This window comes from Rhinatrema bivittatum, chromosome 8 (assembly GCF_901001135.1).
Source record: "Rhinatrema bivittatum chromosome 8, aRhiBiv1.1, whole genome shotgun sequence".
Classification (NCBI taxonomy): Eukaryota; Metazoa; Chordata; class Amphibia; order Gymnophiona; family Rhinatrematidae; genus Rhinatrema; species Rhinatrema bivittatum.
The window spans coordinates 66,998,795-67,025,528 of record NC_042622.1 but is presented as its reverse complement, the minus strand read 5'-3'; the positions used below and the strand labels follow the sequence as shown (position 1 = coordinate 67,025,528).

The 26,734-nt window shown below is 43.6% G+C and overlaps 1 protein-coding gene across 6 annotated transcripts in view; it reads left to right on the top strand.

Annotated features, from left to right (window-relative positions):
* Positions 1–26,734, top strand: part of TOX2 (TOX high mobility group box family member 2) — a 725,581-nt gene that overhangs the window by 659,086 nt on the left and 39,761 nt on the right. For all 6 annotated transcript variants that reach the window (XM_029612512.1, XM_029612516.1, XM_029612518.1 and 3 more), the window contains one exon: positions 19,855–19,935. In XM_029612512.1, the coding sequence (XP_029468372.1) occupies positions 19,855–19,935 (81 nt within the window). The remainder of the gene's footprint in view (positions 1–19,854; positions 19,936–26,734) is intronic.

The window sequence follows — 26,734 nt, the reverse complement described above, 5'->3', positions numbered from 1 at the left end:
TTCAAGGGGTAAGGGTTGATCCAGCAGATCTTTGCCAGCCATGGTGTCTGTGTCCCTTGACAGTTCACTGTCCACAGAGCAAGATGTTCTCCCTCCTGAAATGAAAGGTAGGGAGATCCCATTCCTGAGGAAATGCCTGAACTGAAGGCCAGTGTTGGTAACTCCATGGCCATCCAGCACATCTCTCAGAATGTCTTTCGTCCTTGAACCATCAGGTTCACTTGGATGTCTCAACTGTGTAGAAATCCCTCACTTCATCAGGGGTGATGGCCATATACCACTCCCTTCAATCTTGTTTCCTTGATATCTGTAAGGAATTTGAATGACCAGTAGATGCTGAACTGATGGATTGTTCATTGAGAGACTTTCCTCATCCTCTTTCAGACGAGGAGCCGTGGTCGTGGTTAACCTTCCTGGTGGGGTCTTTATTGATGTTCCTGGCTGCACGGCTTCTGGTGCCACCGGTGTAGTACTTTGGCCCCATCCAATCACAGAGAATGAGTCAATTGATCAGTTTCACCTGTACTCTGGGCTTCAACTTGTTTGACCCAGGACAATGAAGGTGTGTCACTGCCCACATGACTATCGGACTCCTCATAGATAGCCTCCATGATGACATCTGATCTTTGTCGAAAGGGAATGCTAGGCCACACTTGGCATCCAGCTTGACTGTGCCAGTCGCTGCAAGACTAACAATCACCTTCGTCGAGGAGGGTTTCTGTTGCATCCGTCGCTGCTCGATGCCCTCACTCCGCCCTCTTTACCTATGTGGCGACTCCCTCCGGGTCTGATGGATGGTTAGCCACCGCGGCGTCTTCTTGCAATCTCCTTCCAGCGACTCCGGACCAGCTTGACACTGCGGATCCGCCATGTTCCTGATGATGTAGGGCGCGCGCCCTCCGCTCCGATTGATGTACCAGCAAGGGCGCGAACCTTGGGGGCGTCCCCCCTGAGATGATGTCATCCGCTTCCAATATAAAAGGTCTCAGTATTCGCTAACGAATCGAGTTAGCAAGGGGGATTGCTTCGGCTTTACTCCCAAGCTACTCTGCCTCCTCGGACTTACCAGGGGTACCCGCTCCTCAGGGGCCTCGCTCTCTTTTCTTTATTTTCAGATTACAGATAGGAACCAGTAATCGCTCCTCAAGGGCCCATGTTCCTGAACACTCTGAGGATTCTCTACTGCCTGGAAGCTATCACAGATACAGACATTTGTGAGTTACCATCGCTCTCTCAGAGCTTTCCCTGGAACCAGGTAATCGCTCCTCGAGGGCCTAACCCTTTCCAGCTACTGAGCTTCCTAAAGACATGTGAGTTTTGTCATCCAGTTCTGGCTATGAATACAGCATACCCTGTCTACTCACTATCTATAGTTTTACTACAGCTCAGCAACCCTGGGTTCGCTGTTCCAGTACCTGAGGGACTTCAGCCCTGCCAGGCATATCAGCTCACTACTGCCACCTCCGGTGGTTCTACTAACCTGTCTAATAAAAGAATTATCTGTGTCTGTCTCCGTACTCAAGCCTAGCCGGTGGACCCTCTCAGGATATCCTCCTGGGGGCACAGTCATCTGCTATTGGCCCAAGGATCCACCTATCTACATTCCTCTACAGCTGAGTGCCCTCTCCAAGCACTCCGCTGGTAACAGATTGCTACTCCTTCTCCATCAGGAGTCTTCAGCAACAGATTCATAACAGATTGCTACTCCACAGTCTAAACCCTAACATTGTTTACTACTCCCTCTACAGGAGCTGAGCATATCAGATTGCTAACTCCTCCTTCCACAGGAGCAGATTCATTACAGATTGCTAACTCCTCCCTTCTTGAGGAGTAGATCATAACAGATTGCTAACTCCTCCCTTCCTTAGGAGTTGAAGCATAACAGTTTCTCTGTTTGTTTTGCTATCACCCTTCTATTACTGCTGCTAATTTCGTCTGAATCCACAGGTGAGAATTGTTCTGCACACCATTGTATCGCCATTCTTCTGAAAGCACTAGTGGCTGAGGAGCCTTCTCTCCACCCCATAGAAATACCGGGGCCCATACCAATGTTGTGAAATAGACAGCCATTGCAATAAAAGCAGTGGGTATTTATGGGTTCTGGGCATTGGTAAGCAAGGCATTCTGCACACTTGACAGCCAAAACCGCTCCCGTCCCTACAAAGGACATACTAAGACCTACCTGATATTGTATGGGTCGAGCCATTTCCATGAGACCAAATACATGGCCTGGCCCACAGACAGGAACCACAGTCTCACTCACCCATCTGTCGCCCATAAGCCCCTTCTTTCATCGGTGGATTTTGGTGGGCTTCCCTCACTAGAGCTGGAGGTTTTTGCCATCCATTTCTCGGCCATGCCGTTGTCTTGCAGTGGCTACGCTTCTATCAGTTTGCCTCACTCTAGGCGGAGCGCACTGTTGATGTTATCAGTAGTCAGTATTTGTTTTTGCAGTATTTGTTTTGAAGCACTTGCTTCAGCAGTTACCCCACTCGCTTGGAGAATCACAGCCTACCATTCGCAGATCGCCTTGGCAGGAATTCTGTACACGTACCCTCACTCATTCTCAGGGTTGTGTTGTAAGCATGCCACCGCTTTTATACTGTTCCGTTGGCTGTATGCCACATACATTGCTGGTGATGTCAGACAGATGCAGCACACATTCTTTCTGTTTTGATACGTTGATGTTCCTGCCATTCTTTGAAAGCAGGAAAGATCACCATTTTTGTGAGTTTCACGGTTTTTTCTTAACTTCTTTTTCACACTGTACATTCGTATATCTTCACATTTCTTGTCAAAAACATTCTGTTACATATCTCCACCACCTTCAAGCCTCATGTTGGGTGCCGTTTGTTTTAACCCTTTGCCAGGGAGTTTGCTGTTTCCCCTAGAGCCAGTAAAGTATTTTTTGATGGGGCTATTTTCTCCATCCTACCCCTTTTCTCTGCGGATCCCAGGGAGGGAGTTCCTGCTGACGGGGGGAGGGGGAGGAAATCCATCTTGGCCCAGGTAATGGAGTGTTTCTCCTTATGTGTGTGTATTTCTCTGGTATTGTATTCTCCTCTTGGACAGACAGGCTAGACTCAGGCTGGGTGTTCAAATAAAATTTACTGATTATTTCCAAAACAATCACTGTCCCACATACTTTCCACAAATAAAACTATACATTTGAACTATTTTGCTGGGGCACTCAGGTCCATCTCTCTAGCTCTTGGGAGGGAGCTTGCCACTTTTCCTCATCAGGGTACAAATAGCCCAGTCAGACGTGGAGTCCTAGGGGTGAACCCCAAATATGAAAAGATCTTACCTGAGTCCATAGTTCTGTCTTTTGCCCACAGCCTGTGTCCTGGTCCCTTTGACATGGAGATCTGGTTGGGAATCTCCAGATCTTGATGTTTTGTTCCACGCTGTCTTTCAATTCTGTGTGACTTCTCTGGGGGGAAATGTCTGAAAGTTTTCAGTCTTGAACAAAGTTCTCATTTTCCTGATTCCAAGTTGAGGCAGGGTGAGGGGAAAAAAAAACTTCCACACTAGCAAAAAGGGAAAAAATCAAAATTACTCTATGTCCAAAAATACCGCACATTAAGTAATGCTGTCACATGAAGGGTCAGCCACATGTATATGACATTTTTTTTTTATTTCTATCTTTAAGGGTTGTTTACTCTTCCCCCTCCTCCAAAAAATGTGACTCTCATTTTACTTTCATTGGGACATTGCTGCCCAAGAAATTTCTTTTGAAAGATGATATGAGCCAGGAGTGAGGTGCATTTGCAACACTGTGTGAGGAGTGTGATTGTTAAAAAGGGATTCGTCAACTTTCTCCCTCCGTTTATAATTCACCTCTAAAAATCGTGTCTCTTCTATAGTGTCATGTAAGGACTGGTGCAGAAAGAAGTGTATGCTATACTGTGATCACGAACAGCATATTGCTTCTGGTCACTCCTTACTGAGATCAACAAGATATGGATAACTACATTGCAGCGCTGGCTTTTATAAAATGACAGGACAAAAGCAAAAATGTGATGCTAAGATTCTGTGAATATGACACCACGCCGTGCTCCATGCATTCATTCCATCGTCTCACGTTGCACCAGTGCCCAGAATATACGAGATTAGCAATGTTAAAATTACTCTCAGATTAGCCAGTGCTGACATCTGGCACTATGTGCTCTTGCTGTATTATCGGCACTGTTTTTAGATAACCAGTCCAGCAGGGTTTGGCAGTCCATTCACAGGGACACAGCATGGTGTGCTTGACCTGGCCAGTGTGGTGTGCTTAGATGCTATATGAAGCAGGAGGCCAAATGAGTCAAGCACCTTTAGGAGTTTAATGCTATTGCAGTGGGGATCATTATTTTATTTTCTTGTTTTATTATATGGATAGTAAATTTATGGTGCCCTACCAGTGAGTTTACATGGCTAGCATGTAGCACCCACCCCCTCCGCCCATCTTTCCTCTGTCCTGTGTAAAAAGGTGGGCTATGGTGAGGGGTAAGGGGGGTTGAGGAAGATAAATATCAAGATCCCCCTGGATAGTCAGTGCCCAGACATCACACTCCATACAGAACTATGTAGAATACCTCTGAGGATCATATACTCACAATACCCCACCCTCCCCCTGCAAGGAGTAAACAGAGCACATACTCTGCATTCAAGGCCTCTCTGCCTAGGAATATATATGCATCTAAGATCCAGGGAATTTATTTAAAAGTATTTATATCCTGCACCCTCCAAAGTTTGGGGCGGGTTACAATAAAAACATATATAGGAAATTTAGAACATAAAATTAATAATAAACTTAGTAAACAACATAAAAATGAAGTAAAATATTACATTTAAATTATCATTAATAAAATAAAAAGAATGGATTTTTCAAAGAAAAAAAGGGGAGAGGTGAGAGAAGTTATAATGTCAGGAATAAGTCAGGAAAGGGCTGCAGAAAGAGGTAGTGTTTGAGGGCTTTCTTGAAAGCTTTTTTTGCTGCAATAGATCTCTGAGCCTCCCGCTAGCCCTAGCTGGCAGAGTCCCCTTCTCTGCCCACTCCATTGAGGATTTGCTCCATCATGGCTGCTTCCAAATGAACACAATACCTGGAGATCTTGATGCCATTGCTCTCACCCCACAGTCTACAGGTAACATTGTTATCAAGTGCATCTCTTTTTACCAGAAGGCCTGAAGTAAAATTTGACTCAGGTTAGCCACACATTCTTTCTCCTCCACCCAGTTGGTACATAGCAAAATGTCTGGCTACCCTTTAATGGCCCTCTCTCCTACTTTGACTTTTTGGGCTGCATTATCATGACTATTTATGCTTTTATGCACGTAAATGATTGTTAAAAAAACAAATAACACTGCTGCTCGATTCACATAGAAGTACCACAGTTTGGTTTCATGCGTACTTTTTCACAAACTGCAGAGAGCTATGGGGGGGGGGGAGGGGGAGAGCAGAATTGGTACTTAGGCGCATACTTTTTGATTTTAAAAACTATGGGCCAGATTTTAGTACCTACGCGCGGGCGTAGATTTGTGCGTGCAACCCGGCGTGCACAAATCTACGCCTGATTTTATAACATGCACACGCAGCCGCACGCATGTTATAAATTCCGGGTTTGGCGCACACAAGGGGGTGCACACTTGTGCACCTTGCACGCGCCGAGCCCTAGGGGAGCCCCGATGGCTTTTCCTGTTCCCTCTGAGGCCGCTCCGAAATCGGAGCGGCCTCGGAGGGAACTTTCCTTCCGCCCCCCAGCCCTACCTAAACCCCCCGACCTTTATTTTTCAAGTTGCGCCTGCCGGCCTAGAGGCCCTATGGAGGCCTCTGGCTACGCCCCGGGACATACGTGCGTTCCGGGGCTTGTGCGTGTCGCCAAGCCTATGCAAAATAGGCTCGGCACATGACTCCCCTACGCGCGTAAATCCTGCTGGATTTACACGTGTAGGGCTTTTAAAATCTGCCCCTATGCACATAAAATATAATGCATACATTATGACCTCCAAAGAGCAGTGGAGTATTAAATGTGTATTTTTACAATTCTGTTTTCTAAAAGCTAAGAGGGTAACTTTCAAAACTGCACACATGCACCCATATCCGCGTGTATACAGAGGCACACAAAGTTGGTACTGTATTTTGTAACCTGTGCATGATTGATATAAGCAGCTGATAAAATATAAGTACATGTGCATGCACAAATGTTTGCATGTGTACAAACCATGAGCCGTGCAAATTTGGCCTTTACTGAATAAATGCTAATTTATCCGTCTAAATAGCGGTACCTAGCCGGATAAGTATAAAAAGCTCTACTTAGATGGACAAGTAGTGCTTTTCAAAATTTTTCTACTAAGTAGCACCTGCTGCTACGTAGGCAGATAAATCAGAATTTATTCAAATAGGTGTCACTACTTATCCAGATAAGTTCTAATTTGCCTGTTTAAGTAACAGCAAAGGTACTGCATGCCCAGAAGTCGTAATTTAGCCGGATAAATATGTGTAAGAGATTTACGCATGTATTTGTGCTTCGAATTTTAAAGGGATATGCAAATTGATTTTACTCATGTTACTTATGCACATTTACCCCCCTCCCCACCCGTAAGTCGGCTTTTACATGCGTAAGTCAGGGACTTTTATAACATGTGTGCAGCAATGAAATTACCGGTTTTACCATTTAGTCTACCAGTTCATTCAGTCCAACTGCAGCTTGTAAAGACCCTCCTGGCTCTTCTGCCTGAAGTCCCCCCTTTTCACCCAAACACCCCACCCAGTCATTTTTTCACTTTTGAGATGTTTACGATCACTTACAACAGATATTGAGTAGGAGTAAATATAAGCAAATAAAAGACTTACGTGCATCACTTTGGCAGGTTTTAAAATAGCAACTTATGACGGTAACTTGAAACAGCTGTGTGGGCGCACATGTATGTGCGCCCACACAGCTATTTTAAGTGGCGCACACATCTGCGCAAAAATGTCGCATCTACCGCATACGTGGGGGGATTTTAGTATACACGCATGCCAATGCAATAACCAGTTTTCCCAGTTCATTTCCAATTCACTCAGGCAAGGGGTAGAACTTCCAAACCCCCAGGTTTAATAGCCTCTCTTTCCCCCTGTTAGCCCCAATGCTTAAAACCCTGCTGATATGCCTAGATATTTTTATTTTATGACTTAGACGCCAGCCATAGCAGAAATAGATATGTGGCAGGGGACCCCGGTGCGCACTTGTTCAATAAGTATTTACGCACTAGTTTCATTGCCCTGCCCAGACCACGCCCATGTCCTGCCCCCCTCCCCCCCCCAAAAAATGTGTGTACATAGTGTGAGATACGCCATACTTGGATGCCTTTTTTAAATCTGCTCAGCGCGCACCGGTCTGACTTGTGCATGTATTTCCCAGTTTTGGAGTGCACCTGGCTTTTAAAATTCACCTATATATGCGTAAATGTAGGCCTCGCCCCGACACACTCCTTTTTTTACATGCACAAAATTATTTGTGGAATTCTGATTACATGTGTATGTTGCAGTTTTGAAAATAGCGTATACTCGTGTTTTTACCTTTTCTCACACCCACGTACTATATTTTATGCATGTGTCTTTTGAAAATTCACATTTAAGGTTTGTTTCATATAATTCTGCATTGCCTGTGTGATTGATTTCATTAGATGCCTGATCTCCAACTCAGGACATATAACTTCAGTTACTAGCAATTACCTTTGGTTGAGGTTCTCTTGCTGCTGAAGCTATCACTTATGTAGCATATTTCCTGGTACCAAAATCCTTTGACTGTTAGTCTTATATCTAACAGTGCACCTGTAACATGTATTGACATCCTTTAATGTGCTCATTGTCTTATTTCCTATTTATTATGCACCCTGTTTTGTGTTACTGCTTACTTATTGTACACCCTATCCACGGCTATAAAATACTTATTGTGATTTATTTCTTACATATATCACTAGGTGATAGTTATTGTTCAGTGGCTGATGTACAGTGTAAACCTATTAAACTTTCCAGGAATCCACAAATATTCTCAGCAAGTCACAAATTTCACCCCTGAAGTCAGCGGATATCTGAGAGTTGCTGGAAATATTCCCAGCATGGCTACAGATTGTGGCCTGTATGAATAGCTGGAATTGCATCAAGTTCAGCACTGGAAACATTTTCTTCTGTTTCCTAGCAAGTGATATGTATTCCTGGTTTGTGATTTATTCATTTCAAAAATAAAAAAAATGCATCAATTTTAAGATGAAGTGAACTTATTGTGCTCTTGGCCATGCCTATTTTATTAGTAATATACAATGAGTTTCAATGGAAAATAGATCAGTGTTCCTGTGTTATGTATCCTCCTGAATGCTATAAATTGCAAACTTAATAGCACCTCAGAATGAAGTGCGTCATCTCAGGGCTATTACACCTCCCCCTCCTCTCTGCACAATGCAGCTGCAACAAAAAATAAAATCAATGGTAACTATATGCAATTCTGTATCTTAAAAATATAGGTATAAAAGCAAAGGGGTCCATATTCAGAAGTCATCCAGCTAAATGTATATTTGGGTATTTATCCGGCTAAATTCTAGCCAGATAACATTTTAACCAGGTAAAATTTGGCTGGATAAGTTAGAAGCTTTCTGGGGGTATAACTGGGAGGAGCTGAGTTAGCCGGATAAGTTATCTGGCTAACTTCGATATTCAGAGATAGCTGGATGACCTTTCTGGCTAACTAGCCCAAGTCACACAGTGGCTAAATGTGGACCTCATTTGGTTTGCTGCCTGCACTATTCGTCCATAACCAAGATTAGAAATCAATGCCTCTTTAAAAAAAAATAAAATACAACCAGGCAAGGAATCAGAATGCCAACAATATCTACTCTTGTCATTTTGCGCACATTATACATAGCAGTTGTGTGGGTGTCAGCAGTGTTTAGAATAATTGTCTTCTTTAATTAACTGGTTATCAAACAGGAACAGTTCATTATAGTAAAATTGCCAGATACTTTGCTAAAACACTGAAGTATCAGGATTACAACTGTGACATATGCTTCTTGCAGCAAGGTCTCCTGGGAATCGTGTTCCTTTTTCTTTTTTTTTTTATAACTCCCTTTTTCACAATCACGCATCAGATTTGCTCACTTTCCCCACTCCATTTAATGGTATATGGATATTCTTGCCAATGACAAGAGACACAAGAAACTGCTGGGTTGACCAGAATACCAATTATTTCTAGATAGCTGAGAATCTGGAAGCAGTGGTTAATCTGGGGAAAATTAAAATATGATGGAACATGTTGTTTTTTTCCTTAAATTGAATTAAAATAGAAGTTGTGTTTTGCATAAATGAAATCTGCAGAGATCCTATACCTTGTTGTGAAAGCCATGGAAGAAAATTGTTCCAATTCTGCCCTCTACCCTATATGGAGCTTGTGAGGAAATTGTCCAATAGTAAAAATTTGTAACCTATCATTAAAATCATCCATTGTACCTGAAGACTGAAGGATAGCTAATGTAACCCCAATATTTAAAAAGGGCTCCAGGGGCGATACGGGAAACTACAGACCGGTTAGCCTGACTTCAGTGCCAGGAAAAATAGTGGAAAGTGTTCTAAACATCAAAATCACAGAACATATAGAAAGACATGGTTTAATGGAAGAAAGTCAGCATGGCTTTACCCAAGGCAAGTCTTGCCTCACAAATCTGCTTCACTTTTTTGAAGGAGTTAATAAACATGTGGATAACGGTGAACCGGTAGATGTAGTGTACTTGGATTTTCAGAAGGCGTTTGACAAAGTTCCTCATGAGAGGCTTCTAGGATAAGTAAAAAGTCATGGGATAGGTAGCGATGTCCTTTCGTGGATTGCAAACTGGCTAAAAGACAGGAAACAGAGAGTAGGATTAAATGGACAATTTTCTCAGAGGAAGGGAGTGGGCCATGGAATGCCTCAGGGATCTGTATTGGGACCCTTACTTTTCAATATATTTATAAATGATCTGGAAAGAAATACGACGAGTGAGATAATCAAATTTGCAGATGATACAAAATTGTTCAGAGTAGTTAAATCACAAGCAGATTGTGATAAATTGCAGGAAGACCTTGTGAGACTGGAAAATTGGGCATCAAAATGGCAGATGAAATTTAATGTGGATAAGTGCAAGGTTATGCATACAGGGAAAAATAACCCATGCTATAGTTACACAATGTTAGGTTCCATATTAGGTGCTACAACCCAAGAAAGAGATCTAGGTGTCATAGTGGATAACACATTGAAATCGTCTGTTCAGTGTGCTACGGCAGTCAAACAAGCAAACAGAATGTTGGGAATTATGAGAAAGGTGAATAAAACGGATGGAGGCGGTCCAGAGAAGGGCAATGAAAATGGTATGGGGTCTGTATCAGAAGACCTATGAGGAGTGGCTGAGGGATCTGAATATGTCTACCCTGGAAGAGAGGAAGTGCAGAGGAGATATGATACAGACCTTCAGATACCTAAAAGGTTTCAATAATTTATGGACTCCAAACCTTCTCCATTGGAAAGAAAACAATAGAACTAGGGGTCACGAAATGAAACTCCAGGGAGGATGACTCAGAATCAACATCAAGAAATATTTCTTCACAGAGAGGGTGGTGGAGGCCTGGAATGCCCTTCCAGAGGCGGTGGTGAAGAAGAGAAAAGTCAAAGAATTCAAAGGGGCATGGGATAAACACTGTGGATCTCTAAAGGCTAGAGGATGGAAATGAGATAAACGTGCAGGGAGGTAACTTGCTGGTATGGCGGTTACTACCCTTAGAAGAAAGCATGTTGATTACTACCCTTAACTAATATGTTTTGATGCTTTTAATGCAACTGCAACATTGCGCCCCACTTAGATGGCAAAGGGAAAAGAAGAATTGGCTCAGAAGACAACCGAGATCCCTGACTTCCATGGTCTGTGATACTGATTAATAGATATATGGGAAAAGCACAGGACTGCTTCTACGGCCAAGTCCTAAAAAAAATGAAGAAACATGCATGGGGATAAATTGCTGGTGCAGCACTTATACCCTTAACCAATAATCCTTGATACTTTTTATGCAACTCCTACATTGCTCTTTGCTTCAACGGCAGGGGAAAAGGGGAAGTTGATTTAGACGGCAACCAACAAGGGCCCTGACTTTTACAGTCTAGGGAACTGATAAGCATGGGAGTAACCTGCACAGAGCAGCAGCTACTACCCTTAACAGAAGGCATGGATTACTACCCTTAACCAATAAGCCTTAATGCATTTGATTCAACTGCAACATTTCTCCCTGCTTCGAAGGTGGGGAGATGGAGGGAAGAGGAATTTGGATTCAGGGACAACCAGCATGAGCCATGACTTTTTTTTTTTTTTATAGTCTGGAGTACTGATGCACAGACATTAAGGAAAAAAACACAGGACTGCTTCTACGGCCAAGTCCATAGGCAAAGCACGTTAAACAGAACTGACTCTGATACATGGGGGTAACCTGCACAGAGATACCACCATGGAAAGCTTGCCAGGCAGACTGGATGGACCATTGGTCTTTTTCTGCTGCCATATGTTTATCCTTGTAAGCCCTTTGGGAGAGAGAAATACCTTTAGTACCTGAAAGTAATACACTTTGAAGTATCTGAAAAGTGGAATATAAATTAAATAAATTAATAACTAGTAAAAGGGCAGAATTTGGGGTTCTTTTACACACTCAATCTGAGTCTCTGGAGCAGCTTGTAAATAAAAGTCAGACCACCATGAGCCACAGCTACTGGAGTTGTCTACAGTCATTTCAGGTCTTGACTAACAAAATTCATTGCTGCCACAGCAAGCACTTAGTCACACTTGCTTTTGAGGGCTTTCACCTGTGATCCACTACAGCATCTGCTCAGCAACCACTATAAAGAACCCTAATACCATCAGGGCAAAGAGTTACACAGAAAATAAAAATGTCATCCCTCTTTCTCGTCTCTTTATAATTCAAAGAATTAGGGATTAGGGGTGCTTGAAAGAGTCTCTTTCTACCAAAGTGCTATCCTTCCCCCTTTTTCTTTTAGAAAATTTAATTATGACATGCTCATACCAAAGGTGCCTTGTAAAAATTAGAATTTCACTTTTCCTTTATGTGACTTTTGTTTCATAACTCATTTTAACTAGATGGAATCAGTTTCTTTTACACTCAGATATTTCATAATGAAAACTAGCATGTCAAGCAAGTTCTGATCCCTCCCTCCACTCCCATCCTCTACCTTGAAAAAAGGTGTTGGCCAAATTCCCACTTCCCAAACCACAAAAGTGGCACACTAAACTCAGGGGCAGTTCTATAGTGAGGCAGGGTGAGGCAGCCGCTTCAGGTGGCAGAATTTTGAGGCGGCAAAACATGCCTCTCTCAGAACGCCGCTGTGGTGTCTGTCTCACACTGCCTGCCCCTGCCGTGGCTGACGACCCAGGCCAGCGGTGGCTGAAGAGAGCAGTGATGCTGCAGACCGCCACCGGAAGAAAGGAGTGATGCTGTGGGCCGCCATTGGAGGCCAGGCCAGTGGCAGCTAAAGTGAGTTGCGGGCCGAGACCAGGCCAGTGGCAGCTGAAGAGAGGAGGGATGCTGCGGGCCACCGCCGGAGGCCAGGTCAGCGATGGCTGAAGAGTGGAGGGACACTTCAGAGGCTAGGCTTACTGGACTGAAGAATGAGAAGAGGCTCCACGTGAGAGAGGAAGTTTGCTTGTGTGTGTGGCAGTTAGCTTTGGGGGCAGTGATGCAGCTTGTGAATGTGTATGAGAGTGTGTGTGTATGCATATGAGAGGGTGGGGTGGGGGGGTGTATATATGGGAGGGGGTGTGAGTATGTATATGGAAGAGGGAGAGAAGTGAATGAGTATATATGTATGTATGGGCATGTGGAAAAGGGAGAGGGGGTGGGGCGGGGAGAGAGGGGGGCATCATCTCATCCCTCGCCTCAAGCAACAGATTGCCTGGAGCTGCCCCTGGCTAGACTGAATATTAAGTGCAATAGAGCAGTCGGTTATAGTATCACCAGATACAGGATGGGCAAATTATTTTGCTTCAGTATGCAGATCTTCACTGCTGCATCACATCTGCAAACCATTGTAGGCAATTTTACAACCCCCATTTTATCAACCTTTAAAATAAATAAGGGAACAAAAATGTTGCAGCTAAACCAATCACACTTAGGTTCCAAGTGAAGACTGTTCCAAAATACATCAATGAAGTGGTGCCTCTTGTATCCTTTTAGAGAATATTATGTGCTCTTCTGATTCTGCTGAAAGTGTAGGCATTCCAGTTCTTCCACCTTCATTCTAGCAAGAACTGCTATGGGCATAGTTATCCACCTTCTCTCCTGCTTCCTACAGTAACAGGTTATAACCTCAGGCATTCCCAAACCAAAGAGCACCTCTTTGTACCAGCATTCGTCTGTAGGCTGTCCAATTAGGCAGCAAAGGTATGCAAAATGCAACCATGGTGCACCAAAAAATTTTGCAATTTCAAAGCAGGTCCTTCAGACTTGAGAATAATTATTTAAAGATGTAGGCGCCTGCATTTCTTTTGGGTTTAGCTTATGCCTTTTCATTGGTAGCTCAAGATGAGTTACATTCATGTACAGGAGGCACTTCCATGTCCTCAGAGGGCTTACAATCTAAGGACCTGATTTGCTAAGGCTTTTCTCCCATTCTGTGTCAATGGTAAAAATGCTTAGTAAATGAAGCACAGGAACATAACTTTCAAATCGGCACGCAGGCATATATGCGTGCACGTTATAAAATAGCCTGGTTGTATATACGTGGGCGCACGCAAGTGTGCATAAATGCTGCTTCTATTGCATGAATCAGATTTTAAAAGGGGCGTGTGCCAACATTTCCAGTCTTCCAAACTCCTCTGGTTTAACAGCTTTCACTCCTACCAGTTAATCCCAATCCTTACCCCGCCGATCTGCCTATTTATCTTTATTTTATAACTTACACAGCATCCATAGCAGAAGTAAAGTCACACGGCAAGGGGTATCGGCGCATGTCAGATCACGTAAGTATTTATTTACACATCTCTGCTTCATGCCTCGAAACACCCATGCCCCGTCTCTTTTTGAAAACTTCCGAAATGTGCATGTTATGGTATTTATGTGCGTATCTGGGCATCTTTTAAAATCCCTAATTAATCCACGCATTGGGCTTTTAAAATTCACCTTTAGTTTTATACCCAGGTCAATGGAAGGTGTCACAAGGAGCATCAGCAGGCTTTGAACTCTGTCCGCTGCTTTAGGCTTCTTCTTTCACAGTTAGGAGTTGAGGAAACTCTGTTATCCACGTGAAACAGAAAGGGCTTGTTTAGGAGAGAGCTAGAGAGGCATTGCTTATTTAACTTGCATGTGCACAGCACTATTCCAAAGTCCAGAGATGCTAAACATTTTTCCCTTAGATGTAAAATGGGAAAAACCTTTTAGGGCACCTAGCCCTTGTTATGGTTAAGTGTGCTTTGGTGGATCCTTGGGTGCTGCGGGAGATGACCACGCCCATGGGGAGGAGCCCCGTGAGGAGCCACAGCACTGCGCTAGACTCGTAATGCCCAAAACAGTTAGTTATTTTATTAAACGGCTTGAAGAGAGCCACCAGAGGTAGTAGTAGTGAGGCAGCCTTGTAGTTGCAGTCTCAGGGACCTCGGCAGAGGGAGCCCTTCTCTCCTTGATGATGATAGGAGGTTCCGCAGCAGGTTTCCAGGCTAGGAGATACTGTGGATGAGATAGACTGAGAGTTAGAGTACTCACTAGGGGCCAGATTTTAAAACTTATGCGCGGGCGTAGATCTGTTCGCTCAACTCGGCGCGAACAAATCTACGCCCGATTTTATAACATGCGCGTGCTGCCGCGCGCATGTTATAAAATCCGGGGTCAGTGCGCGCAAGGGGGTGCAGCTTGCGAGCGCCGAGCCCAAGGGGAGCCCCGATGGCTTTCCCTGTTCCCTCCAAGGCCGCTACGAAATCGGAGCGGCATTGGAAGGAACTTTTTCTCCGCTCCGCCCCCCCCCCCCCACCTTCCCCTCCCTTCCCCTATCTAACCCACCCCCCAGCCCTAACTAAATCCCCCCCCCCCACCTTTGTTGAAAAAGTTACGCCTGCCTGAGGCAGACGTAACTTGCACACACCGGCACGCTATACCGGAGCATTCGACCCCGCCCCCGATCCACCGCCACGCCCCCGGACTGCCCCTTTTTGCAAGCCCCGGGACATACTCGCGCCGCCGAACCTATGCAAAATAGGCTTGGCATGCGCAGGGGCAAATTTTCTCGGGTTACATGCGTAGCCTTTGAAAATCTGCCCCTAGGTGTTTGCTATTGGTATGCGATTCCACTATATATGTTGAAGAAGGTACAGGCACCGAGGCAGGGAGAGCAGGCCTTCGAGGAGCGAGTACCTGTTCCCTGTAAGGCACCTGAAATAAAGCAGAGGGCCCCTGAGGAGCGGGTACCCAGGTTAGCAGTTACCCTGAAGGGCAGAGAGAGAGATTCCAGCGGCAGCATGGAAGCGGCAGAGTAGCGTAGACAAGAACTAATTTGAGTCCTTGCTAACTCAATGAGCTAGCAAACTAGTGAAGGTAATATACCTGGATGGCATGACGTCAGCATGAGGGGAACGCCCTCGAGGTTCGCACCAAGGGTGGTATAAAGACGTGGGTTGCGCGTGCGCACCCTAGTTAGGTACCTGGGAGGAGCAATGGCAGGAGGCTGCACTATAGCCGTTCCGGGGACGCCGGAAAGGTCGGCTTGTAGATGCTGCGGTAGCCATCTTTCCTAGGTAAGCGGGAGGAGCCATGAATAAGGTGAGGCAAACAGGGCGAAGCCATCTAGCACCGACGGACACAACAACCCTTTCTTTTAAGTGACATTTGGGGCTCAGTTCATGAAAGCTGTTCTCCCATTCACTGTCTTAAAGAAAAGACTTTGATGAATCAGACTTAATTATGCAAAATTAACACTTGCACTATTATATTTAAAATCAGTTTAAAAGCATGTTGTTTTCTTAACTATTTATGTAGAAAGATAATGGGAGACATTCATAAAAGGGTGAGAAGGACTTATAATGATAATATTTTGAATTTTTATCATTTTTTTCCATCAAAACAGGATCTCAAGGTGTGCTCTAGTTTTAGTAGTAATATAAGATCAGGCATACATCTGTAGGGTGGAAAGTTCTGTAGAGAAGACAGCTGCAGATTTTGCATGAACCCACAAGTAGTTCAAGTCCTTTAATTGTATCCGTCCATAAACAAATCAATCATAACTGGGAGAAAAGAAGCACAAGGAGGTACTGAGGAGGAGGTTTGCAATTTTCAGGACCCGTTGTACAGCTTGCAAGAAAGTGCTTGCTGATCTACAAGTCCATTGTCAAAGGAAAATTCCCCATTGGGTTTCCCTTTTCAAATGTGCCCATGGGCTTTGACCCTGTATTGCAACAGATGCATTGGTACATTTAAAAATGAAATCACCACATGAACATTTCCTCTCCTGACCTTTCCCCGCCCCTTTTCCTTGCAGGTAACAGTGCAATCGCTGTAAAACACAGCACATAGTTTTGACTGTTTTATGTGCAGCAACCCATATTTTCCCGCCTAAAAGTCTGAAAATTGCCTTCAGAGTGGCCTGCCCAAGATCACATAAAAGCAACAGGATAGCCTGGGCCCTTGAGTTTCAGGAGCTCCCTGGCTGGCTGTTCAGAGCACTGCCATGTCTCAAAGGCAGTTTTGTTAAAATGTTCCTGCACTCCAAAGGCCTCTTAGTGGAAATGACATGAGGAATTTAACCTGTGTGTGAGGGAGTGCATAGACAACTTCCTCAATCTACCTTAATGGGCCGGGTTCAGGTAACCCCGGGTCTCCATACACTGGGGGAACCCCAAGGGATTATGGGAGAAGGGAGGAGCCCAGCCCTGGAGAATAAAACCTGAGGGCATAGACAGCTTAGTGGAGCGCCTGGGAGGAGAGCAAGAGTTCTCATACTCACGGACCTGTTACCTGTGAGGTGGGTACACTTATGTAAGGACTATTTGGACTTGAAGGGTGTTTCTTTCTTGAACTGGGAACTATTCAGTCTTGGGTAAAAGTGCACTTTTATACTGAAGTGAAGGCTGGACTTTATTTTGTGTTGAACATCACTTCTCACTATAAATAAAAGTCACTATTGCACAGCCAGAAGCTTCCTCGGGTTGCTTATGGCAAAAGCCATACATATTTGAAGCAGTTGGTGAGCATACATCATCCTCAAAGGACTCTGCTCTGAATCTCAACAGTTGTTGGTGATTCCGAATATTAAAGATATGCATGGTTGCAGGAAACCTCTAAGCATATCTTTTCCCACATCGCACCAAGACTATGGAATAGTATCCCTTTGGAAATGCATTTACTGAGTGATTACAAAAGCTTTAGGGAAGTGCTAAAAACTTAACTGTTTAGGGAAGCTTTTAAATAATATTATGTTGGATTGTTTGAAGAAGTCCTATACTTTGAATCTGAGGTTACTCCATTCCAGTTTTCTTCCTGGGGAGTTCAGGGTATTCACAAAGTTGAATTATCAACAAGGACCTCTTCAAAGCTAAGTATGGACTTCATTTTAAAATTTAAAATGTATTTTATGTGCATGAAAAAATAACAAAAAATTAATGTGAAGAATTGGACATTACTAAGACTTACCTTTAAAGAGTCGCTCTGACCTTATGATTAGCCTGTCAGCTATCTGGAACATTAGTCAGCTATTTAAAGATGCAGTCTTAAAGTGCTATTATGAAGGTCACACTTTAACATTTTTGGTTTGTTCTATAACTTACAGGTTTCTAGTGGAATTTATATTTTGTCTTAATCTATATCACACATTTGAAATACAGAAATTCAAGGGCCACATATTATTTTGGAGGAGAAAAATTATCAGCCATCAAACAGGAAATGGATTTGGGGGGGTCATCATCCATGATGGCTTCAAGATAGCCAACAAGATGGGAAGGTTAATAGTATGATCAGCTACATAAAGAGAGACATCACCAGTATGACAAGGGAAGTCGTGTCACCTCTGTACAGATCTCGGGTGAAACCCCACATTGAGCACTGTGTCCAGTTCTGCAGATCACATCTATAAAATCACATTGATAAAGTAGTGGCAATTCAAAGAAAGACCACCAAAATGACGCATGGCCTACACTATAAATCTCACATGGAGAGACATAAGGAGTTAAAGATGGATTCTCTCCATGGAGTTTCCCTTTGAAAATGCTCGGACTTTCATAGCACAAGGCACAAAAGTACCCTTGGACTTTGACATTACAGCATGTACTTTCCCTTTGCCATTTAGCCCCATTCCCTTTTCATCACTGAGAAAAACATTTTTACATGACTAAACATGGGTTTACCCATGTAAAAACCTTTGAAAATTGCCCCTTTAATGTTTTTTTGGGGGTAGGAGCTTCAGTCATGAATGTGGCCAATTCACTTTATCTCCCTTTGACTCAGGTATCCACTTACAATAAGTTTCTACCTCAGAAAGTACAATCTATCGGCCCTGGTGTTAGGCAGTATATAAATGCTGAAGTAAGATGTAATTTTATGTGCAGTATGCAGTAAAGTTTCTATACTTTTCCTCTCATGAATATTTCCCCAAACCGTGACAGTAGAGCCCTATGCATATGCCTGTTCCCAAGTACTTTTCCCCTTCTGCATGGGACAGAAGAGCAAGCACACAGAAAGAAAGAGTCAAATCACATGGCTGAGGCCATGCGTAGGTGCTGTGCTGTTTTCTCAGAGTGAATTCCATGCATATCTGCCCAGAGTCAAGCCTCAAGTCCCCTAGTCTGTGGAGTCTCAGGTACCAAATGTTCTTTTTCAGGAAGGCAACAGCATCATCTGTGACTGCAGGCAGCTACTGTCGTATGCACATGTTCATCTCCATAACAAGCAGCTCTGACTAACACAAATGCATAGGAAAGCAGCATGCCATCATTTCTGAATTTCCAAACATGTTATTTTATGCTGGGAAGAGGGGTAAAGCCCAAAACTCAGAGCCTGCAGCTTCTGAAAGAGGCTATCGCTACTGCTGCCACCTGCTGCAGCGCCTCCTTCAGAGTATGCTCCATACTTTAGAAACAAAATCTAAAAAATCTGATGCAGATATGTTTTGAAATCTGAATGCATGTGGAAATATCAGACAACATGTGCAGGCCGATGCAATATCGTGCGCAGAGCCTAGCACACAGATTAACGAGCGCTTGGACACGCGTTTTGGACTTGCATCCATAACCCCTTATGCAATAAGGGGATTAGTGCTTCCAAAACGCGCATCCAAACCAGTGCATAGCTAATAGCACTCACCACATGTAAATTCATGTTGATGAGGCTATTAGCTATTACCCGGTTATATAAAAAATAAATGTGCGCCCGACACGTGCATGTTTATTCTCAAAACGTAACACCTGCGCCGGATCAGGTGTTAAGCCTTGAGGAGCCCCTAAAGTTAATGCTTTTCTGTAGTTTCTCCGACTTAATATCATGTCAATATTAAGTCTGAGGAACTGAAAAAAGGAGTAAGGTAAAAAAATAAATAAATACAATTTTAAACAAAAAAATTTCTTGCTGGTGGTCAGATTAGGAAAATGGACGCTCAATTAACAATTTCCCCTAGCGCCTCCTTTCTAATGCAGTAGCTCATTTGCCAACTGCTTCGCGTGCACAGGAGAGGTGGATGGACACGCGTTAGCAAAGCGTATACCCAGTTTGGACACTGAGTTTTAGCACATCCATGTTGCATTGGCTTGATAGAGTGTTATGACTGTAAAGCATGACAGATTCAATTTTATTATTAATAATGATTATCCATTGTTTGGTTTCTTCAGGCATACAAGAGAAAAACTGAAGCTGCCAAGAAGGAGTATCTGAAGGCCCTGGCAGCCTACAGAGCAAGCTTACTCTCCAAGGTAAGCAATCATGGCACTGTCATATGTACACTGCAACAGACCTTAGTTGCTAAGTGAATTTATACTTGCTCCCAGGCCCTGGAAATATGGCTGTGTGTATTTCTGTGAATGGTGCTGGTACAATTATTAGCAAATATTATATGGAACTGATTATTTGCCAAGATAAAATTTGCCTTGTGCTTATGAATTTGCCAATATACACAGAATGGGTGCCATATGTATCCATTGTAAAGCACATGAAACACCATGAAGGAGAGATTGTTAGAAAAACTTCAGAGCCTTACAGCAGAATCTCCTCCCAACCCCACCAGCCTTTCACAGACATAAATAATGGGGAAACATCAAGGTACCAAGCTATAAATAATAAAATAAAAATAAAATAAAAAATAAAATAAAATCAATGAAACAACAAATTGCACTCTGTAATCTTTATGGATAGAAATTCCGTGCATGGAGAATTACACTGGGGATTTACCACCATCCAGCCAACCAGGATGAAACAGCTATTAAGCAAGGAAATACAATAATAATGGAAGATTTAGATTATCCCAGTATTAATAAGGTGAATGTCTTATCAGGGCATGCCAAGAATATAGAGCTTCTAGTCACCTCAAATGACTGCTTGATGATACAACTGGTCCTAGAACCAACAAGGACACTAAAAGGTGTAGTTGCAAGTGTTAAAAGTCTGCAGGAGTTATGAAGATTGTTCAAAAACACCATCTTGGAAGCCCAAATAAAATGTATTCTACAAACTAACCCCTAAATATATCAAAATGCTTTATTTATAGCTGAAATAATGCCCATGGTAGAGAAAGGGGCGTGGCTAGGCTAATTTCCTCAAGGTATGATAAATTTATTTGCACCTGTGATAATTTTCGCTTCGTGCACTAAATAATCCACAGTGCTGGCGTTACAGCAAAACGGGTTTTATCACACATGCTGAGAGAGACACCACTCTGTCACTTTACTATTTATACCACTACAAGAGGGGGCACTTTTAACTCGGTGTGGGGGTTTTGGGGGGGGGGGTTACATACACAGTAGGAGGTACGAACAGCAACGTTTACATCACTGAAGATTTTCTTCTGTTTGAATCGATGAAAGGTACAAGAGAAGTTGATTTGTGCAATGAACTCTGTATTTATCTTGATGCACTCTCTACCTAGTTGTTTGAAGCTAGGTGGAGAGTGTATTGTACAAATCAACTCTTGTACCTTTCATCGATTCAAACAGAAGAAAGTCTTCAGTGATGTCAACTTTCCTGTTCATACCTCCTACTGTGTATGTAAAACCAAACCCCCAGACCGAGTTAACAAATTAGATGTAAAACATTTATAAAGCAAGTGCTAAAATTTTAACTCTTTATTTTTAAAGACCCACAAAAGTGCACAAGAAATACAAAAAAAAAAGAAATAAAAACAATAGAAGTTGAATTGAACTAATACATTCAGGTGCTCTACCCCAAAAAGATACAAGTTCATGTATCAGCCAACATCCTGCACCAAGTCCAGTATGGTGCCACTATTCAATCATAGCCTTCTGATTTATCCTTAAGCATAATAAATACCTTCAGTTGGGCTATTAGATTATATGGGGGGAGATGGTAAAGGGAGAACTCAAAGAGGATAAGTCCATATTAGAACAACTAAATGAATTCTTCACTTTAATCTTTATTGAAGAGGATACTGGGAGATACCCACACCTAAACTGTTTTTCTTAGATAATGACTCAGAGGAACTGAATCAAATCATTGTGAATCTGGAAGAGATGCTATATCAAATTAACAAATCTAGTAGTAAATCACTGGGACCTGCTGGTATTCACCCCAGAGTTTCAAAGGAACTCATATGTGAAATTGCAGACCTACTATTGTAACCTATCATTCATGTTGGCCTTTATACCTAAGGACTGGAGAGTAGCAAATGTAATACATATTTTCAGAAAGTGCTCCAGAGGTGACCCGAGTAACTACAGACTGGTGAGCCTGATATCTGTGCTGGATAAAATAGTAGAAGCTACTGTTAAGAACAAAATTACTGGTCATAATGGGGAAGAGCCAGCATGGATTTATCAAAGATAAGTCGTGCCTTACCTAACCCTTTATAATTCTCTAAAGGTCTAACTAAGCATGTGGCTAAAGATCAATATAGTGTATTTGGATTTTCAGAAAGCATCTGATAACGTCCCTGAGTAGAGTCACCTCATAAAGCTACAAAGACATGGCTTATTGTGGATTGGTAACTAGTTAAAAGATAGCAAACAAAGTATAGGACTAAATGGTCAGTTTTGCCAGTGGAGAAAGAGGAAGAGAGGAGGAAGTGCCCCAAGGATCTGTCTTTGGACCAGTATTGTTTAACATATTCATTAATGATTTAGAAAAGGGAGTGACAGGTGAAAGCAGATTTGCAGATGATATAGTAATATTCAGAGTAGGCAGACTGTGAGGAACTACAGAAGGACCTTGCGAGACTGGATAAGTGGGCATCTAAATAGCAGATAAAATGTAACATGGACAAGTGCATAGCAAATCATAAAGAGAAAATAATCCTAATTTTAGATACACAATGCTGGGTTCTGCATTAGGAGTAACTTCTAGGAAAAGGATTTTAGAGTCATTGGGGACAGTATGTCGAAATCTTCAGCTCGTTGTGTGGCTTTCAAAGAAGCAAAGGAAAGGAATGACGAATAAACAGAGAATATCATAATGTCTATGTGTAGATCTATGTTGTGACTGCCCCTTGACTATTTTGTGCAGTTCTGGTTGCCCCATCTAAAAAAAAAAGATATTAGAATTGGAAAAGATACAGATAAGAAAAACAAAAATGGGAATTGAATAGTTTCTTGTGACGAAAGGCTAAACAAGTTAAGACGCTTCGGCTTGAAGAGGAGGTGCTTGAGAAGGGGAGATATGATAGAGGTGGATAAAATCATGAGTGAGGTAGAACAAGTAATAGTGAACAATTATTTACTCTTTCAAAGGGAACATTCCTTGTAACTAATAGAAAATATTTTTTTCACTAATGCACAATCAGACTGTGAAATTTGTTACTGGAGGATGTGATCGAGGTTTAAAAATTGGTTTGGACAAGTTCCTAGACAAAAAGTCCATAAATCATTATTAACCAGGTGACTCCGGGAAACCTGCCATATATCCCTGGGAGTGAGCAACAAGAAATTAGATCTACCTTTTGGGATTGACCACTGTTGGAGACAGGATGCCGAGCTTAATGTCCTTTTTGTCTGACCTAGCATGGCATTTCTTCAGTTCTTCTCTTTGTATGTTAATATCATTGGAAACCAGATAGAATGCCACAGACAGAGATGGGCAAAGACCCAGGGGCAGTTCTTTATTGAGCCAGGGTGAGGCAGCCGCCTCGGGCGGCAAGATTTTGAGGCGGCAAAAGTACCCTCAAACCTCCTTGCCTCGCCCACCTCACCCTGCATTTATAGCTAGCTTTTGGGGTGTTTGACCTGGGAGATCACACACCATGACTCAGGAAGTGCCGCGGGCCAGTGCAAGTGATGTAATGGTGTTCCTAGTCCCCTGTCCAACAACTACCTTCTTTTCTTTGATCTCTCGCATACCAATGGTTCATTGGCTAATCTCATCAGTAGGCTGCAACCAGCAGCCTATCACATTCGGCCCCTGTGGAAGTCAGGCCTGCCTCTGCCTGACGCTACATGCCCCTCCTCCCACGAGAAGCAGCTAGCCCAGGAAAAGGAGCACGAGGTGCATTGGAGGAAGATCGCCTGATTTGCTATTTGCGGCATTGGGGTAAGTTGTTGGGTGTCCAACTGCTGCTACATCCCCACTCCTTGATGGTAAAATGGCCTGTGAAACCATAAACAAAAGTCACCTCTGTGGCTGGGGCAATCGCATGGTTGGTATGGTCACAACGGCCCCATGCTTGTGGAGCCGCTGCAACCAACACCAGCCCCACAGCAGTTTTTTTTCTGCAGCAGACACCTCCTCTCCTCTGAGACTCTCCTTCCTACTGTTACATTTTTTCCATGCAGCGGCAGCAATAGTGGCAGCAGCTCCATCCATGGGTCTGCTTATACAGCTCTGGATGCTCCCCTCTCCCATCACTGTGACAGTGGAAATTATTTCCTCTGCCTTGCCTTGCACCTGTGCTGCTTTGGCCAGCGGGAGGCAGCGCTGTGCAGAGATCTCCCACCGATGCCTCACTGCTGCTCTCGGCCACGGGCTCCCCTCATGCTGGAGCCACGGTAAAATATAATAATAAACATTAAAGCATCAGGGCCTTTCAGCTTCTCCTCCCTTTCCACACCGAAGGGCGCCACCTTCGGGTTGGGAGTAGCAACAGGAAGTAGGCCCAGTTCTTATTTTTTGGGGGCCATGTGCCCGATTCTCCCCTGACCACCAAGGTAAGTAAAAATATTTTTTATTTTTCTATAAAGAGGTGGGTGGGGAGAAGAGTGAGTCAGGGAGAGCGTGTGTCAGTGTGTGAGGGAATGTGTGACTCAGCCAGCATATGTGGAACTGTGTGTGTGTGTGTGTGTGTCACGGAGCTTGTGTGTCAATGCATGAGGGAAAATAAGTCAGAGATCATGTGTGTTAGTGTGTTACGGAGCGTGTGAGTCAGGAAGCATGCGTGTCAGTATTTGAGGGAGCATGTATCAGGGAGTGTGCATGTCAGTGTATGAGAAGAGAGTCTGTGAGTCAGGGAGCATATGTGTCAGTGTGTGAAGGAACATATGAGTCAGGGAGTGTGCCTATCAGTGTGTGACTCAGGGAGAATGTATATGAGGAAGTGTTTGTGAGTCACTGTATGAAGGAGCATGTGTGTCAGTGTGTGAAGGAGCATGTGAGTTAAAGAGCGTGTCTGTGAGCATTTGAGAAAGCCGTGTGTGTGCATGTCAGTGAGCATGTATGCGCATCAGTGAGCTTGTGTGTGTGCGCGCATAAGAGTGCACGTGTGAGGGAGCATGTATGTGAGCATGAACATATGCTTGTGAATGAGCATATAAAACTGTATGAGAATGAGAGTGTGTGCAAATAAGAGAGAAGAGAAAGTTTGTGCAGCCCCCTCCACCCTTGACTAATCCATGACAATCTCAAGGTAATTGGAATCAAAGGTTCCCAGATATGGAGAGCGAGGATATTTTTTTTTTCTAATTAATTATTGGGTTTTATTTGATATGCCTGCTGTTTGAAATATTTTCTTGGTGTTTAGGAAAATTTTAAAAAATTGTATATGAAATATTTTTGTAATAGTATGGTTTTACTCATATGATATTTTATATTTCTTGATTCTATTGTTTGAGGAATAATGGTGATTCTATTTTTCCTGGCTTGTTGTGGTTTCCACTTCAGTATTTGTGTGCACATTTCTATTTATACTTTATGGTGCGAATTCTATGTTTGGTGAGAATCTGTCTGTGTTCCACATGTGTGATTGAGGTTAGGTATTCTGCTAGCGTGTAGTTCTGTGCAGCGATTTACAGCAACCTGGCTTTAATCTGTTTTCCTAATAGGAGGTGTATTAATGTTTAGGGCCTGGTGTAATATCTGCAGTATTACTTTTTCAGAGTTAGAGTTGTTACTGTTTGAGTGCTGGCAGTTATGATATGGAAGGCTTACTATGTTGGAATTGTAGTTCACTTTATTCCTGACTTTTTGTGGGCCAAGTCCACACTCAGTGCACTTTATTATAAGCCTAATACCATATGTGATTCAGTAAACCATTTTGATTACTATGAGAGAGGCAGTTTCTCCAAGACAGACAGGATGCTAGTCCTCACACATGGGTGACATCATCAGATGGAGCCTGGCACAGACAAATTTTGCCCAGCATGCCACTATCCACATGGGGTCCCTCTTTAGTCTCTCTTTTTCCATGAAGCTGAAGCCTCGCAGCTGTGGAGCTCACGTTTTTTGGCTGTGGAAACAACTTTTTTTCTTCTTTCCCGAGTCGCGTCGGGTGCCTCTGCGTGTTTCCAGGTTTTTTTCTCTCGGTATCAGTAAGTTTCCTTGGTAGTTTGTGGTCAATTACCAATGGTGTCTCCTCCCTTGGCCGTCGGGCATAGACCGCGAGCCGCATTCTTTTTTCCATGGCGTCATCAGGCTTCCACCGTTGCCTCCAGTGCCCCCGGTCCATGTCCATTGCTGACTCCTACGAGGTCTGTGTCCTATGCCTGGGGGCATTTCATGATGTCTATGGCTGTGATCTTCCTGCCCAAATGACCCCCAAGGGTCGTCGGGCACATCTGGAAAAAATGGAGAAACTGTTCAGCGCTAAGAAATCGGAACCATTGACATCAGCATCCGGGGCTTCGACACTGCAGGATAAGGGAGTCTCAGCTACGATCCCCTTGGTGTCACCTCCACTACTGAGCCCCGGTCCAGAAGCAGGAGTGGGGGATCAAGCGAGGTCCATATCCTTGCGTTCCAGATACAGTTCCTCTCCATCTCCCTCGGCTCCTGGGAAGGGCTGGGGAGAGCACCAGGAAAGGTCCAGAGAGCACCGGCACCGGTCTTCATCCTTGAAGACCACTGGAAGGCACCAAAGCAGTCCCATGCAGAAGATGTTGTACCCGCCAGACAACTCGAGGAACCTTGGCAATCCCCACCAAAACCAGTGAAGGGTTCAGTCCCCCACCATGGTTCCAGGGGCAATCTGATTCTGTTGCCTCCTCCTCTTCCTCAAGCTGTCCTGCCTTCAGCAGCCTTTGAGGAGAGTTGGAGAGGTGTGTGCAACTGGCGGTTGGCCGGGCCCTCAGGGCATTGAGCCTCCGGTTCCACCAGGACTGCCACCGCCACAGGAGCCGACTC